The sequence below is a fragment of the Pelophylax lessonae genome (assembly GCF_965119305.1).
Source record: "Pelophylax lessonae genome assembly, chromosome: 3".
In the NCBI taxonomy this organism is placed as follows: domain Eukaryota; kingdom Metazoa; phylum Chordata; class Amphibia; order Anura; family Ranidae; genus Pelophylax; species Pelophylax lessonae.
This window is the reverse complement of record NC_138770.1, coordinates 665,839,975-665,857,778: the sequence shown is the minus strand read 5'-3', so window position 1 is coordinate 665,857,778 and position 17,804 is coordinate 665,839,975. Positions and strand designations below refer to the sequence as shown.

At 42.9% G+C, this 17,804-nt stretch overlaps 1 protein-coding gene across 4 annotated transcripts in view; it reads right to left on the bottom strand.

The window, feature by feature from the left end:
• The window catches only part of TTBK1 (tau tubulin kinase 1), a 166,811-nt gene that overhangs the window by 107,541 nt on the left and 41,466 nt on the right, over positions 1 to 17,804 (bottom strand). For 2 of the 4 annotated variants that reach the window (XM_082249849.1, XM_082249850.1), the window contains exon 2: positions 9,873 to 9,899. The exons of the other annotated variants lie outside the window; for them this stretch is intronic. In XM_082249849.1, the coding sequence (XP_082105975.1) occupies positions 9,873 to 9,887 (15 nt within the window). In that variant the 5' untranslated portion in view covers positions 9,888 to 9,899. The remainder of the gene's footprint in view (positions 1 to 9,872; positions 9,900 to 17,804) is intronic. 4 annotated transcript variants of the gene reach the window in all.

Sequence of the window (17,804 nt, the reverse complement as noted above, 5' to 3'; positions counted from 1 at the left end):
CGCCTGAGGGACTTCTTCTAAGTCCCGGCGTAACCACTTGGTCCATTCAGTTACAGCCTGCGAAACCAGACCAATAGCAATCATTGGCCTGAAAGCTGATCCAATCAAGGAAAACATGGTGCGAGACATAGCTTCCATCCTGCGATCCACCGGATCTTCAAAAGACGGAGCGTCTTCCAAAGGAATAACCGTGGCTCCATTCAATCTAGCAATAGGTGAATCCACCACAGGTGGTTCCGTCCATTTCTTAATAAGGGTTTCCTCAAACGGATAACGCCTGTCAATGCGTTTGGAAATATTAAAAGTGCGTTTTGGCAGACGCCATTCTTCATCGATTGGATTGCCAAAACATTTGGGCAATGGAAAAACCTTTGCCACTTTGATGCGCTTTTTAGTCCCAAAAGGGATCTCAGTTTCAGCTATTTCTGATGGAATACCCTGTAACCTTAAAGTCTCTTGAACAGATACAATGAGTGCGTTTACCAACGCTTCCTCTCGGGCTATGGCAGATGCCGAAACATCCTCCTCACTGTCTGAAGAGACAGGACCCGAGACACCAATACCAGATGAAGTACCTGCAACTGCAGAAATAGGCTCAGAGTCTGAATCCGAGGTTTCAGATAATAAGGGGTTAGGCGGGGGTCGCTTTCTTGCGCCCTGTCCCTGACAAGCCACTTCCACCCGGGACACAAAAGTTTCCATAATAGCTGACAAAGATTCAATTGTCAATGGGGTGCTGGAGGATCCCGCAGACCCCTCGAGGGGATCCGGAGGAGATACATGAGTGGCAGGGTCCATGTTAATACAGGACACTTTGCCAGCAATAAACAAAAAAACTTTTTTTTTTTTTTTTTTTGTGTGTCTCCCCCTAGCGCAATAGCGCCCCTCAGAGTACCTGCTTCTCGATCCCAGAGAGAGAGAGAGGGACCCCCAAGGCTCACCAACCGATGCAGTGCAGTTTCCAACAAACTGCAGCCAGCGTCTGTCTTACACAGACTGGAAGGAGCTGTTTGCTTTTTCCCGGGCAGAAGGCGTGGCTCCGCCCCCTGTGTACGCCTTCCGGCGTTCCCAGCCCTCCACGAGGAAGCTGGGCTCACAAAACATGGCCGCCCCCATAGAAGAGACATAAGACTCCAAAAACATGGCGGCCGACGTGACCTGAGGACATATATGTATTCGGTCTACGGCAAAATGGCGGCGGACCGCCGATATCGTCTTCCCAGCACATCCACCTGCACTCTGGTTCTCCTCTACCTGAGAGGTGACATATGGATCTACAGAGATACACTGCACATAAGGTAGGATTATACCTCCTATGTCTGCTGTAATGTTACAGTCTGCTGGGTAGAGTGTTAGCTCTTGAACCAAGTCCACTTCCCACAAACACATGCTGTATTACAAGGGGGACTTGTAAGTGTCAGATATATACTGACCATATATGGAGGGGCCCATAATATATACTGCCTCATAAATGAGGAAAAAAAGGGAACGTTTTACTCACCATACCGAACCGACAGGCACCCTCTCTTCATAATACCCTCTCCACCGGGGTGGGGGTTTGTGGACGCCTCGACTCTCTGGTCCTGGCGTCCAAGCGAGCTTTAACTCGCAAAGTCAGTCCCTTTACTGGGACTCCGTCGCGGCCGACTCAGCGCACTGGTCTGCACGCGCCTTTTAGGCAGAAACCGGGGTGACCACTGGATCTCACATCCAGCCCGTCGCCCGGCCCCGCATACTTACTTGAATATGTCGCGGCCAACCAAGCGCAATGCCTGGTCTGCACGCGCTCGTAGGCCGGCTGGGCTGACCACAAGTGTCGCCCAGTCCGGCATTTTTGCTTGAAGATCTCACAGGAAAAAAACACTGGAGAAAAGTACCTAAAAAATGTCTTTTTCTTAAAGAAAAAAAGTCTTGCCAGGACCAAAAGATCCCAGCAAGGAGCTTAGGTCCTTACTCCTGACTAGACAGAAAAAAACTGATTCCCTGTAGCAGAGAGAGGGAGGATATACCCTCAGGGACTGCCCCCTAGGGTGGAGCCAGAACGTTTTGTCATTCTGCCTAGTCCTACTCCTGCGGAGACAACATAACCCAGCTCTTGAGAATCAAGAAGACTACGTCTGTCAATGAGCGATAGAGAAAAACGGACGGAACGTCGTCCGATTATCGTATCGTGTGTACTGGGCATTAGGTCCAGTATCTGGTGGCCTAAAAGGGCTTTGATCCCGAGGAGAATTCTTGGGGCCCAGCTGCATCTGTTTATGCCAACAGACTTGTACTGAACTTCCATTGCTAGAATCCTGACATACCTGCTCCGAGGGGTCTGGGGGCCCCTCCTTAATGATGGGGGGGGGGGGGGGGAGGATATGTCAGGAACGTGTAACCCTTCTGTTTCATGACAGTTGCTGGTCATATTCCAGCATCCTGGTTTTGTCTGAGCTGCATTCTCCCTATCCACCTACAAGGTGATTGATGTTGCTAGTCTCTGGGTGGAGAACAAACCTGTTTTAAGCCAACCAAAAAAATCTGTGTCTTGCTTGTGGTAGTGTTTTCAACATGTGCTTCAAGCTCCCTGTTTGCCTGCTCTGTTCCTTTACCTTGACCTTCTCCCTGCCTTGCCTGCCAAATTGGATTCCCTTGTTGATGACTTCAGATCAGATATTGACTACACTCAGAACTCAGCCTGCCATGAACCTGGACTGTCTGACCACTCTTCCTGCCAACCGCAAGTACCTGTTTAATGTGCTTGGTTCGCATCTGCCCAGGCACCACAGCATTGTGTAAAAGACCTGGGGGCAACCGAGTACTGGTAGGCCTGCTTGTCTTATGGAAAAAGAGGGCTGCTATAGGCGAAGAACACAAAAGCCAGCTATAGTGCCTGAACACCAACGCTTGGGGTAGGTGTGACAGAAGATATGTTCCTATAGAGACGTCATGTAAAGGGACATAATTCTACAATGATGTTGTGAAATGGTACATAAAGTCATGTTCCTACAGACATGTCATGAATACTACAAAGTCGCATTGTTCTACAAACATGTCATGAGATAGTACAAGGTGACTTGTTTGTACAGACATGCCATAGACATTATAAGGGAATATAATTCTACAAATATATACAACAGAATGACATGTTCTTGCAGACATCACATGAGACAAGGTAATACAGGCATACCATTTACGTACACTCACGAGTACGGACACAGCTTGGTCAGCTTGGCATGGCAATACTCCCAAACCATAAGTGACAGGGATAACAAACTTAGGGAGCATCGAGAGGGGACCCAGGACTACAACATATCCTATTTTGTGGTCGACCATGTTGCCTTGGTAATCTACCATTGTCACTTATTATTTGGGAGCAGTGCCATGTCAAGCTGACCAAGATTTCCCAAAGAGTTAGTTTATTTACATGCATTGAGAAGTGAAAAAGGTATTGCTTCACTTTAAGTACATTTTCGCTTTACATACATGCTCTGGTCCCATTGTGTACTTAAAAGTGGGGTATGCCTGTATGACAATTTGAGAAGCATCTCATGAGATACAACAAAATCATTGTCTGACAGATATGTCCTATGATACTCAAGACCAAAGATACAAACTTTATGTGACTTACCTGGTGCCATCCAAAATCAACAACACAAAATATTCAATAAAATGTACATTTATTACAAATATGGTTAAAATTTCATAAAAATATAGCATACATCGACATAGTTACATCATTCAAAAGGAATGACCTATAGTGTATATGAACTTTAATGTCCTCCGGGCATGGCAGGACATCATAATAAGGTACGCCAATGTGAATTCTACTCTTCTTCTGGCGTAATAATGTCTTCTCCTTTTAGTTGACCCATACCGAGAGTGGTCTGACTACTATGGCAAATTTATACAAAGACTTTGCGGAGATCTATGCCTCTATACTCCCGATGAAGCTTTTCAGCAAAACCTGTTGAGTCTTGACTTGATCCATATTCAAGATCTTACGAATTTGTTGAACAAAGAAGGAAACAATGCATGGCTTATGACAAATTAAGAACACGTCATTAGAGGCTTTATATTATACGCTATGGGTCATTCCTTTTGAATGATGTAAGTATGTTGGAACACACAATTTTAATTTGGAATTTTAACCACATTTGTAATAAATATAAATTATATTGAATGTTAGTACTGTAGCTATATAATGATACTACAACAAAATGGTGGCTATCTGCACACAGACACCAACTCCCTGTTGCATAAATGTGAATTAGATGGTAGATGGGTAAAACATTCCTTCAGCTCCTGTTCTCCACCTGAAGAAAATTCCTTAGAAGGGGTTCTCCCTTTTCGGGGCTTAATCCCGAAAAGAGAGAAAGGTGTCTGTGAAGTTCTCTACAGGTGGAGAACAGGAGCTGAAGCCATCTTTTACTGATCTCATTCACATTTATGCAACAGGGAGCCGATGTCTGTGTGCAGATGGCCACCATTTTGTTGAAGTCTACTGGAGCCTGACAAGCCGAGTCTGTCTGTCTTGCACCAGTCTTTTCACATGCTGATCTGACTGATGCAGGTTTGGAGGGGCATTGGAGCGATATTATTTTAATTTTTTGGGCTACATAAGATACTACAAGTTTCTATAATGTGATGTGGTCCTACAAATGTCTCCTTAGATGACATAATGTAAAATTAATCTTCAGGAAAATGATGTAATACTACAATGTGGCATGGTCCCACTAAAATGTGATCAAATACTGCAGTGTGACATGGTTCTACAGGAGACTCTACGTGTGAGGTCCTCCATAGGGTGCCAGCACACATGACCTAATCCTTGAGTGGGCAAACCATAGGCAGGTCTTCTTTTTCCCCATGCAGTTATTGGTAAATTCCATTTTTTAAAAGAATTTCCCTTTGAGTGTAGATTTAGGCCATAACATTGTGAAGTTTTACACATGCAGAAGGACCCGGTTTAAGTGAAAGCTGTCAGGCTTTGCAAGTACTGAAGTATAAGCATGCATTAGTTAAGCCAGTCCACCAGCTGGAGCTTGTATTGACACAAGGAACATGGTGAAATGGCCGAGGCTCCTGATGTACTCTGAGAAGCTTTAAAACAGTGGCTCGTGGAGAGAAGAATATATCCAGTACTGATATAAAAGGCTGATTTCAGTCCTTTTAAAGCCATGCATCGTGATATGCGCCGAATCAAACCATGTGGCTTTTAGACTGCATTAAAATAAGAATGTATAGCTCAACACCTCAAAATATGAAACACAAACCCATCTATTATTGCTCATGTTCCTAGTGGGAAATTACTCTACCCTACTACTCTCTATAACCCCTTCTATTACTTATAGCATGTTTCATTTCACTTTAACTTCATCTTGTGTCTCCTTTATTACTCCACCATGTATTTAATCTAATATTCCACCTTGTATCTATTCTGCTACTCCACCTTTTATCTACTCCAATACTCCACCTTGTATCTATTCTTCCACTCCATCTTGTATCTATTCTACTACTCCACCTTGTATCTTCAATAATATTTTTTTAACTGCAATGACTATAAATGCTTCCTTTTTAATGCCAATTATTGACTCCCTGTTGGTCTACTACAAACCCAAATGTTCAATCCAGTGGTCGTGTCTTCGGCATGTATTACTATGATGGGGCACCAGTGTAATCATGTGTCTCGGGGTTCTTTCACTTTACATTTTCTATACTTCAGTCACTTCGTACTTTAGTAACTTACACACAAGTAAATTAAATATAAAGGCAACTGATACTTGGAGGAAGATGACACTGCAGCTCCATCATGGTCATCATCCATGAAAAGAAAAAAGTCCTCACCGGAGAGCCTACTTGGTGGGGCTAGTGCCAGGATTTGTCAAACCCGTCCCTTTTTATAAAGACTGCCAGTTTACGGTATGACCTTGCCTATATTCCAAAGTAACATTACTCACAATATCTTATGCAGGTCCTCCCTGTAGCTTTTCATATTACTAATAGCAATTTTTTTCCTGCCAAAAATTAATCAGTATTAGGAACTTCTATTATTTACTACAGCTCCTTCTATTATTCCAAAAAGCTTTGTATAACACCTCCTATTATTTCCTATAATTCTGTATAACTACTTTTATCTCTTAAAGCTCTGTATAATTTTTATTCTTACTGTTATCCCTTACAGCTCTGTTTAACTGCTTATATTATTACCTATAGCTTTGCATTGATCCTTCGATCATCCCCTATATTCTGTATAGCTCCTTCTATTACCCCTTATAGCTTTGTATATACCACCTATTATCCCATATAGCACTGAATAACTCCTCCTATTATGCCTTAGAACATAGGTCTCCAAACGTTGGCATCGAATGCGGCCCTTTGCTTGTCTTTATCCGGCCCTTGGGACACTATTCTTCCCACTGATATGAGGCAATATTCCTCCTACGGACACCAATGATGGGTCATTCATCTCACTGACACCAATGATGGGACACTATTTCTCCCACAGACACCAATGATGGGGCACTATTCCTCACACTGACAACAATGATAGAGCACTATTCCTTACACTGGCACCAATAATGGAGCACTATTCGCACTCACACCAATGATAGGGCACTATTCCTCCCACAGACACCAATCATGGGGCACTATTCCTCCCACAGACACCAATCATGGGGCACTATTCCTCCCACAGACACCAATCATGGGGCACTATTCCTACCACAGACACCAATCATGGGGCACTATTCCTCCCACAGACACCAATGATGGGGCACTATTCCTCCCACAGAAACCAATGATGGGGCACTATTCCTCCCACAGACACCAATGATGGGGCACTATTACTCCCACCAACACCAATGATGGGGCACTATTCCTCCCACAAATACCCATGATGGGCCACAATTCATCTCACTGAAACATGATATACCTGCGCTCAGATTCTAATAGCTTGTCCATGCATATAATATACCAGGTGCTAAAGGGGTGTGACCACATATCAGCACTAAAAATACTGGATGAACTCTCTGCACACTGCTATACCCTTTCAAGCAAACTTTGCATTAAAGCAAACTTTGCATTAAAAACAGGGATATTTAGTTCACACATATTGCAATACATGTAAGCTGAGCAACTGCGTAAAAGCAATCCCTCTTTAGCCAGTCCTACTCTGCTTTGCCACTACACATGCTACTGTGGACACAATGCCAACTGTGAAGCTCTCTCCCATTTTGTATCTTTTTGCCCCAGGATGGCATTGTGTCAACAGTAAAATTTGCAGCGGCAAAGCAGAGTAGGACTGGCTAAAGAGGGATTACTTTACCGCAGTTGGCCAGCTTATACATGTATTGCAATATCTGTGAACTAAATATCCCTCATTTTTATTGCAAAGTTTGCTTGAAAGGGTATAGCAGTGTGCAGAGGGTTCCTCCAGTATTTACAATTCATCTCACTGACACCAATGATGGGGCACTATTCCTCCCACAGACATCAACGATGGGGCACTATTCCTTCTACTGACACCAAAAATGGAGTATAATTCCTTTCATGATACCGACAATGGAGCATAATTCCTCCCACTGATATAAACACTTGAACACTTTTCCTCCCACAGACACCAACAATGGGACACTAGTCCTCCCAGTGGCACCAACGATGGGGCACTATTCCTCCCACAGACACCAATGATGGGACACTATTCCTTCTACTGATACCAAAAATGGAGCATATTTCCTCCCACTGATACCAACAATGGGGCACAATTCCTTTCACTGATATAAACAATTGAACACTTTTCCTCCCACAGACACCAACGATGGGACACTAGTCCTCCCAATAGCACCAATGATGGGGCACTATTCCTCCCACAGATACGAATGATGGGACACTATTCCTTCTACTGACACCAAAAATGGAGCATAATTCCTTCCACTGATACCGACAATGGGGCAGAATTCCCCCCCACTGATATAAACAATGGAACACTTTTCCACCTACTGACACCAAAGATGGGGCACTATTCCTTCTACTGACACCAAAATGCAGCATAATTCCTTCCAATCATACCGACAATGGGGCATAATTCCTTCCACTGACACCAACAATGGGGCATAAATCTTCCCACTGATAGGACGATGGGACACTAGTCGTCCCACTTTTCCTCCTGACACCAACGATGGGACACTAGTCCCCCCAATGGCACCAACGAAGGGTCACTATTCCTTTCACTGATACTAGTGATTGGTGTACTACTCCTGCCACTAATACCAATGATGGACCACTACTCCTCTTACTTTGTTTACAAAGTTTGGAGACCCCTGCCCTAGAGCACTGTATAACTCCTACTATTATTTCCTGTAGCACTGTATAACTCCTTCTATTATTCCCTGCAGCACTTTATAACTCCTACTATTATTCCCTGTAACACCATGTAACTTCTTCTATTATTCCCTGTTGCACTGTATAACTCCTCCTATTATTCCTTGCAGCACTGTATAACTCCTCCTATTATTCCCTATAGCACTGTATAACTCCTCCTATTATTCCCTGCAGCACTGTATAACTGCTCCTATTATTCCCTGTAGCACTGTATAACTCCTCCTATTATTCCCTGCAGCACTGTATAACTCCTCCTATTATTCCCTGCAGCACTGTATAACTCCTCCTATTATTCCCTGTAGCACTGTATAACTCCTCCTATTATTCCCTGCAGCACTGTATAACTCCTCCTATTATTCCCTGTAGCACTGTATAACTCCTCCTATTATTCCCTGTAACACCATGTAACTCCTTCTATTATTCCCTGTGGCACTGTATAACTCCTCCTATTATTCCCTGTAGCACTGTGTAACTCCTCCTATTATTCCCTGTAACACTGTATAACTCCTCCCATTATTCCCTGCAGCACTGTATAACTCCTCCTATTATTCCCTGCAGCACTGTATAACTCCTCCTATTATTCCCTGCAGCATTGTATAACTCCTCCTATTATTCCCTGCAGCACTGTATAACTCCTCCTATTATTCCCTGCAGCACTGTATAACTCCTCCTATTAATTACTAAAGCTCTGCATAATTACAGTATAATAAAACCTCTTCTATTATTCCCTGTAGCACTGTGTAACTCCTCCTATTATTCCCTGTAGCACTGTGTAACTCCTCCTATTATTCCCTGTAGCACTGTGTAACTCCTCCTATTATTCCCTGCAGCACTGTATAACTCCTCCTATTATTCCCTGTAGTACTGTATAACTCCTCCTATTATTCCCTGGTTCCCTGTATAACTCCTCCTATTATTCCCTGTAACACTGTGTAACTCCTTCTATTATTCCCTGTGGCACTGTATAACTCCTCCTATTATTCCCTGCAGCACTGTATAACTTCTCCTATTATTCCCTGTAACACCATGTAACTCCTTCTATTATTCCCTGTAACACTGTTTAACTCATTCTATTATTCCCTGTAGCACTGTATAACTCCTCCTATTATTCGCTAAAGCTCTGTATAATTACAGTATAATAAAACCTCTTTTGCTAATCTCAGCCATATACAGAGTAATATTCCGATAATCTGGAGTTTCAGCTTCCCCTGAAAACAGAAAGTCTCCACTACAGCAAAGAGTCCGCTTCATGCATCCAGTAACTCCTTCCACTGCAAGTGGTCTTCGGTAAAAGCCTCCATCCATCCGGCAGTCAAGGAGTTGGGGGGGCGTCAAAGCTCACCATGCACTGACAAGTGTGTAAAAACGTCCGACTTCCGATACATCAGATGTATCACTTGGGGTGATAAGGAACTGGCAGCGGTAGAGATGCCATTTATGAAACATGCCGGAGTTACCCATGTCTCTCACCATCTCGTTAGCGACTCCACAGCCGTCAAGATGCTCACCTGATCGCGGCTCATTCAGCTCGGAGCCTGTGAAGTAGAATAAGTTGGCATTTCCATGGAAAGTCAAGAAAAAGGGGGCCAAAATTACCAGAATTGTTTGCATTATAAACACATTATAACCATGAGTACAGCTCCGGACAGGTTTTGGTCAGATTTGTAGAAGGACAAATAACAGAAATGACATCTTGCGCTACCAATATATGTGTAAATACCGTAATTAAACTATATATGTTGCCGCTAGATAACGGTCATGTGTTTCCACATCAGCTGAAATGTACATGGAAAAGTGCAGCGCAACTAAATGTAAATACAAATAATCAATATTCATACTACAAATAATCACACTTATATCTTCATAATACCACATATTTTCAACTTTTAATGTTTTTTCCCTTTGATGAAGTCACACGTCATGTGACGAAACGCGTCAGTGGCAGAGCCATGTGACATCATCATGAACTCAAACGGGAGTATACATGCAGTGATTCTAATGTTATTCCTATATGGAATATGGAATATTATAATGGATATTTATTGAAAGTATGGACTCCAGAAGTTGAAAATTTGTGGTATGGTGAAGATATAAGTTTGATTGTTTTTGGTATGGGTATTGATTGTTAGTAATGTATTAATATTTAGTTGTGCTGTACTTTTTCAGATTCTAATATCAATTGCCAAATACCCAACATATATTAGAATGGGCCCATACTAAAAAAAATACATTCAAATGCCAGTCAACAGGAAGCTTGTTCATTTTATTAACTGTGCCAACAGCCTTTGGAATGTCAATATCGGCACTCATCTGAACATAACTTTCAGGATGGGGACACGCACTTCTTTCCATGGAATAAATACATTTACATGACATCCAAAATGTCATCATCAACAAAAAACTTAATATTTTACATCTACAGTGCCTTAAAAAGTATTCATAACCCATATAAATGTACCACATTTTGTCATGTTACAACCAAAAACGTAAATGTATTTTATTGGGATTTTATGGGATAGACCGACACAAAGTGGCACATGATTGTGAAGTGGAAGGAAAATGATAAATGGTTTTCAAAATGTTTTACAAATAAATCTGTGAAAAGTGTGGCGTGCATTTGTATTCAACCCCCGTTAAGCCTCGTACACACGCACCGATTGTTGGCCGACCGATCGGCCGACTTTTGTCCAGTGTTGTTGTGTTGGTTGAAATGTGCTCTAGACTGCACACAAATTTTTTCGGCCAACAACAACCAACTTCAGAAGTGATGTCACGTGCTGGTTTACTTTTCGTGTGTTTTTTCTTCTCTGAGCATGCCCAGTCTTGCTCATCTGATGTTTGTCGGCCGAAATCTGTACTGACTGACGAACAATCGGCCGTTCTGTTGTTGGCCAACAAAGATTTTATAGCATGCAGACCAGATTTTGTTTGGCAGAAAAGTCGCAGTCGGTTGTCGGAAGCATCATACTAACAAGCCGACAATCGGCCGATCGGACGTTGGCCGAACATTTACGGCCGACAATCGGTACGTGTGTACAGGCCTTTACTCTGATACCCCTAACTAAAATCTAGTGGAACCAATTGCCTTCAGAAGTCACCTAATTAGTAAATAGAGTCCACCTGTGTGTCATTTAATCTCAGTATAAATCCAGCTGTTCTGTGAAGCCCTCAGAGGTTTGTTAGAGATCCTTAGTGAACAAACAGCGTCATGAAGGCCAAAGAACACACCAGACAGGTCAGGGATAAAGTTGTGGAGATGTTTAAAGCAAGGTTAGGTTATAAAAAAGTATCCCAAGCTTTGAACATCTCACAGAGCACTGTTCAATCCATCACCCGAAAATGGGAAGAGTATGGCACAACTGCAACCCTACCAAGACATGGCCGTCCACCTAAACTGACAGGCCGGGCAAGGAGAGCATTCATCAGAGAAGCAGCCATGGTAACTCTGGAGGAGTTGCAGAGATCCACAGCTCAGGTGGGAGAATCTGTCCACAGGACAACTATGTTGTGTACTCCACAAATCTGCCCTTTATGGAAGAGTGGCAAGAAGAAAGTGAATAGGGAAAGACCTGAAATGAGATAACCTCCATACAGAGAGTTCCAAATTAAAAAGTTTATTATCAAACGTAGCTACGTGAGAGCACACCCCTATAAAGCCAGCCTGTATGCTCTGATCTGATGGATCTCAGATCCCCTTTTTATAGCGTATCTTATCACACAACACACATTTAAGAGTGATACATCAGTATGGGGGGCGATAGTACACGGTGGTGCTCTACTGATAACATCTTAGCAAAAACATGTTTCTAACAAATTCACAAATGTCATTTTAGCTTCACTTACCAATATAGAAAATACATATGTATATATATCACCCTAACTTATCAAAAGCCATTGTTGAAAGAAAGTCATAAGTCCGGTTTGCAGTTTGCGAGAAGCCATGTGGGGGACACACCAAACATGTGAAAGAAGGTGCTCTGGTCAGATGAGACCAAAATGTAACTTTTTGGCCTTAAAACAAAACACTTTGTGTGGCGGAAAACGAACACTGCACATCACCCTGAACACACCATCCTGTAACGCTCCTGCGTTTTTGTAACAAGATGGATTTGCAGCTGCAGAAATCTCCACTCAGCAGTCATGTAGAGATGTGTTGAAATACCAATTCCAACTCCCAAGACTCATCACTGTGGCCTGCCTGATTCAGCATACAAATATACACACTCAATAAGATGTTCCTGGAGTGATAGATGTATATAGCAGTATAGTGGTGATGTGCTGAAGGGACAGGTATGAACAGTGACAGTAGATGGCAAGCACTTGAGAGAAATGTTCAGGAGAGTATAGATGGTAACAGGTAGGATGCAGATAGGTTAGCAATCATGTATGGTAGTAGGTGGTAGGATAGCAGATGACATACAGGAGAGACTAACCCAGTGCAAGGATAGATGTTAGTAGGCTCAAGAGCTAGCAATCTAAATAACAGTGCAGATGATAGGTTTAGTATTGCATAGAGAGTGACAGTCTTTAGTGAGCAATAGATATAGTGTAAGTAGGTTTTATGGAGGTTTCCCCTGCGGGGTACTTATCACTAGAGAGTAGGTTAGTAGCGGGGTCCGGTAATGAGGAGTGATCCGGTAGCGGGATACAGGGATCAGGAGCGAGGTTCCGGTCTGTTCAAGGCAAAGGAAAGCAACTGGAGGTTCCGACAGCGAGACACACTAGCAAGCATGTGGACAGCCAAGCAGGTTGAACGAACGATGTGAGTGAGACCGCCGGCGATTGAAATAGCCGCTCTGCGGCGCTCAGCAGTGACCTCATCGCTCTTAAAGGTATATGCGTACCACCTAAAGGGAAAGGTGGGACACATTGAAAAGAAAGTAGTAAATAAGGGTACTAGAGGTACCAGAATCTTACAGTACCCCCCTCTTAAGGCCGGCTCCGGAAGGCCTATAGTACTGGTTTCTCTGGGTATTTCGAGTGAAATCTTCGTATAAGCCTAGGTGCATGTACATCAGAGGTATCTAACCAGGTGTCGTCTTGGGGTCCATAGTTCTTCCATCTTATGAGATACTGGAGTCTTCCTCTATGGATGCGAGAATCCAAAATCTCTTTGATCTCATATTCTTCTCCGCCTTCAACTTGTATAGGAGGTGGAGGCAAGATGGTAGGCCTTATTCCTTGGTTAGGAACGTGTGGCTTCAATAGCGACACATGGAAGATGGGATGGATCTTGAGATCTGCCGGTAAGGTGAGCTGTACTGCAGCTTTTCCAATAAGTTTCCTGATTGGGAAGGGTCCCAAGAATAAAGGTCCAAGCTTTTTGCTAGGGATCTTTAATCTTAAATTTTTTGTTGATAGCCAAACAAGGTCCCCAATAGTATACTGAGGAGAAGGTCTTCTACGAAGGTCGTAGTACTTTTTTTGTTGACTATGAGCGTGTGAGATGGTAGTATTAAGTAAACCCAGAGAGTCTTTTATTTGGGTAAGATAGTCTGAGGCTACTGGGTTACTTGAGGGAAGGATGCGTGGTGGAAGAAGAGAGGGATGAAACCCATAGTTCAAGTAGAACGGACTTTGTTTGGTAGTACTGTGGGTTGCGTTGTTGTAAGCAAATTCTGCTAGGGGAAGGAGATCCACCCAATCATCCTGTAGGTATGATGTGTAGCAACGTAGATATTGCTCAATGCACTGGTTGACTCTTTCAGTCTGTCCGTTGGTCTGAGGATGGTAGGGAGAAGTGAGCTTTCGCTCAATCCGTAGTATGTGACATAGTTCTTGCCAAAACTTGGAGATGAACTGTGAACCACGGTCAGATAAGAGAGTCTTTGGAATTCCATGTAACTTAAAGACATGTTTCACTAGTAGTTCCGCTGTTTGTTTGGATGAAGGTAATCTGCGAATAGCAACGAAATGTGCCATCTTTGTTAGATGGTCCACTGACACTAGAATGGTATTAAATCCTTTGGAAGGTGGTAGTTCTACTATAAAGTCCAAGGACACAACTTCCCATGGAGCCTGGGGTATTGGTAGACTGCATAGTAGACCGGATGGTTTTGTAGTGTCAATTTTGGACCTGGCACAGATGTTGCATGAAGAAACAAATTTCTGTACAGATGTCTTCATCTCAGGCCACCAAAACTGTCTGGTAAGCAAATTAAGAGTTTTCGTCATACCTATATATCCTGCCATAGGCACATCATGTGACAATTCCAGGATCTTGGTACGCATAGTAGGGGGTATGTAGAGTTTGTCGTTGTAGTAGAGGAAGCCTTCTGCATCAGTACTTAGGTGTGGTGGAGGTGAATCCAATCCTATACTGTGCAAAATCTCTTCCTTCAAGGAACGGACAACCCCAATAATACGCTTGTAGGGTATTATAGGAACAGAAGGGATTTCGGCGTAATTATTTTCAGTTAATCGTGATAGCGCATCCGCTTTTTTATTCTTGTCTGCAGGCGTGTAGGTCACTAGGAAATTGAATCTCAGGAAGAATAGTGACCATCGTACCTGCCGGTGGGAGAGAGTTTTGTTAGTCTGAAGATATTGAAGATTTTTATGATCTGTATATATGATTATTGGTAATCGGGTACCTTCAAGTAGATGTCGCCAGTTTTCCAGAGCCAGTTTTATGGCAAGCAACTCCTTTTCACCCACTGGGTAATTTACCTCTGGGCTGCTTAATGATTTGGAGAAGAAAGCAACTGGATGGAGTGGTGAAGTACTCGTTGGTCGTTGGGAGAGAACTGCTCCTACTGCCATATTTGACGCATCTACTTCCAGAATATATTGGAGGGATGGGTCTGGATGGCGTAGTATGGGAGCAGAGGTAAAGCTTGATTTTAACAAGCGAAAAGCGCCACTTGCTTCATCTGACCATTTAAATGTTTTTTTTATACTTGTGAGCTGTGTGAGAGGTCTCACAATGGCAGAGAAGTTCTTGATGAACTTCCTATAGAAGTTTGAAAATCCAAGGAATCGCTGTAGAGCCTTGCGGGTGGTTGGTATAGGCCAATCCTGAATGCAGGATATCTTACTCATATCCATCTTGATTCCGGTTTTGGATATGATGTATCCTAGGAATAATACTTCTTCTTTATGGAATAGGCATTTTTTTAATTTCACGTATAGATTGTGTGTGAGTAGTCTGGATAACACAAGTCTTACATGTTTTATATGTTCAGACAAGGATCGTGAATAGATAAGTATATCGTCCAGATATACCACCACACAGACATCAAGTAAGTCTCTAAAGATGCCGTTTATGAATCGTTGGAAGGCTGCGGGAGCGTTACATAGCCCGAATGGCATTACAAGATATTCGAATAATCCGTATCTGGTTCTGAATGCTGTCTTCCACTCATCTCCATCACGGATTCGGATTAGATTGTATGCCCCTTTCAGGTCCAATTTTGAGAAGTAGGTAGCTCCACGCACTTGTTCAATGAGTTCAGGGATGAGCGGTAAAGGATAGCGATCCTTTACTGTGATGGCATTCAATTGCCTATAGTCGATAATAGGCCTAAGACTTGAGTCCTTATTGCGGACAAAGAAAAGTCCTGCAGCTGTGGAAGAAGTAGAGGGTCTAATAAACCCTTTTGCCAAATTCTCATCCAAGTATTCCTTGAGATGAGAAAGTTCATCCTGGGAAAGAGGATAAACATGACCAAAAGGCAATTTGCTATTTGGGAGTAGATCGATAGTGCAATCGTAATCCCTATGGGGAGGCAATATTTGAGCGTTTTTCTCAAGAAAAATTTTGGACAGATCCTGATAGCATAGTGGTGCAATCTCATCTGACACCACAGACAGGATCTTTCCATAAGACGGGAGGTTACACGTAGTCTCGCAATAATAAGAAAGGAAGGTTAAGGTCCGTTTCTTCCAATCTATGGTTGGTTGATGTGTGTGTAACCAGGGAAGTCCCAAAACAATGGGAAAGTGGGGTGAAGATAATAGATCGAAGGTGGTGGTCTCCGTATGAGACTCGTTAGTAGTGACGAGAAGTGCTTGTGTCTGATTAGTGATTGGGCCAGAAGATAACGGAATACCGTTAATAAGACTAACAGAGACAGGCTTAGGTTTTGAAATAATAGGTACTTTATTTAAAGTAGCAAAACGTATATCGATATAATTTCCGCAAGATCCTGTGTCGATCATGGCTTTAGTGGTAATCCTAGTCAGGTCCCACTACAATGTCAAACGAACCAAAAGATAAGGGTTAGTAATTGAAGTTGTTAATCCCCCCAGGAGGACATGTGAACACTCACCCTCTTTTTTGCGGGCAAGGGGACAGACGCTTATCATATGATCCGGGGATGCGCAGTACATGCAGAGATTACTGGATCGTCTCCTGGCTCGTTCAGTAGTTGATAAAGGTGGGCGTATGGTTCCTACCTCCATAGGAGTAGGGTCAACAGCGGCAATCCGAGAAGGACTGGACAATGGCATTCCCATTTTTTCAGCCTTTCTTTCTCGCCGCCTGTCTATGTTGATACTGAGTTGTATCAAGGCATCCAGAGTGCCAGGTAAATCCGCTCGGACGAGCTCGTCTTTAACGGCTTCTGATAGGCCGAGTCTGAATTGAGTTCGCAGAGATGTGTCATTCCACCCTGAATCAAGGGTCCATCTTTTGAACTCTGCTACAAAGTCTTCTACAGGTCTCCTACCTTGTTTCAAGGACCTCAATTGAATATCAGCAGTACTCTGCCTATTGGGGTCATCATATAAACTAGCGAGTTCCGCTAGGAATAAAGCATAGGAGTTGAGAAGCTGATCATCTTTCTCAAAGAGAGAGTCTGCCCAGGCCCGTGGATCACCCGTCAGATATTAAATAATAGTACAGACTTTAATATGATCAGTAAGGTAAGTACAAGGTTTTAGCAAAAAAAGTAACTGACATGCGTTTTTGAATTCACAAAATTTTTTGCGATCACCTGTAAACACTAGGGGAGGATTTATTTTGGGTTCAGGGGGCTGAGCAGTGGCAAGTTGTGATAGACGGGTTACCTGCTGCTTCAGAGCCTGATTGTCTTCTTTTAATTCAGTAAGAGCATGTATTAATGCATTTACTTGTTGTTTTAATTGTGTCACTTGAGTGGGTATTTCTGCTGAATCCATTTTTTGGGTTCGTTCAATCTGTAACGCTCCTGCGTTTTTGTAACAAGATGGATTTGCAGCTGCAGAAATCTCCACTCAGCAGTCATGTAGAGATGTGTTGAAATACCAATTCCAACTCCCAAGACGCATCACTGTGGCCTGCCTGATTCAGCATACAAATATACACACTCAATAAGATGTTCCTGGAGTGATAGATGTATATAGCAGTATAGTGGTGATGTGCTGAAGGGACAGGTATGAACAGTGACAGTAGATGGCAAGCACTTGAGAGAAATGTTCAGGAGAGTATAGATGGTAACAGGTAGGATGCAGATAGGTTA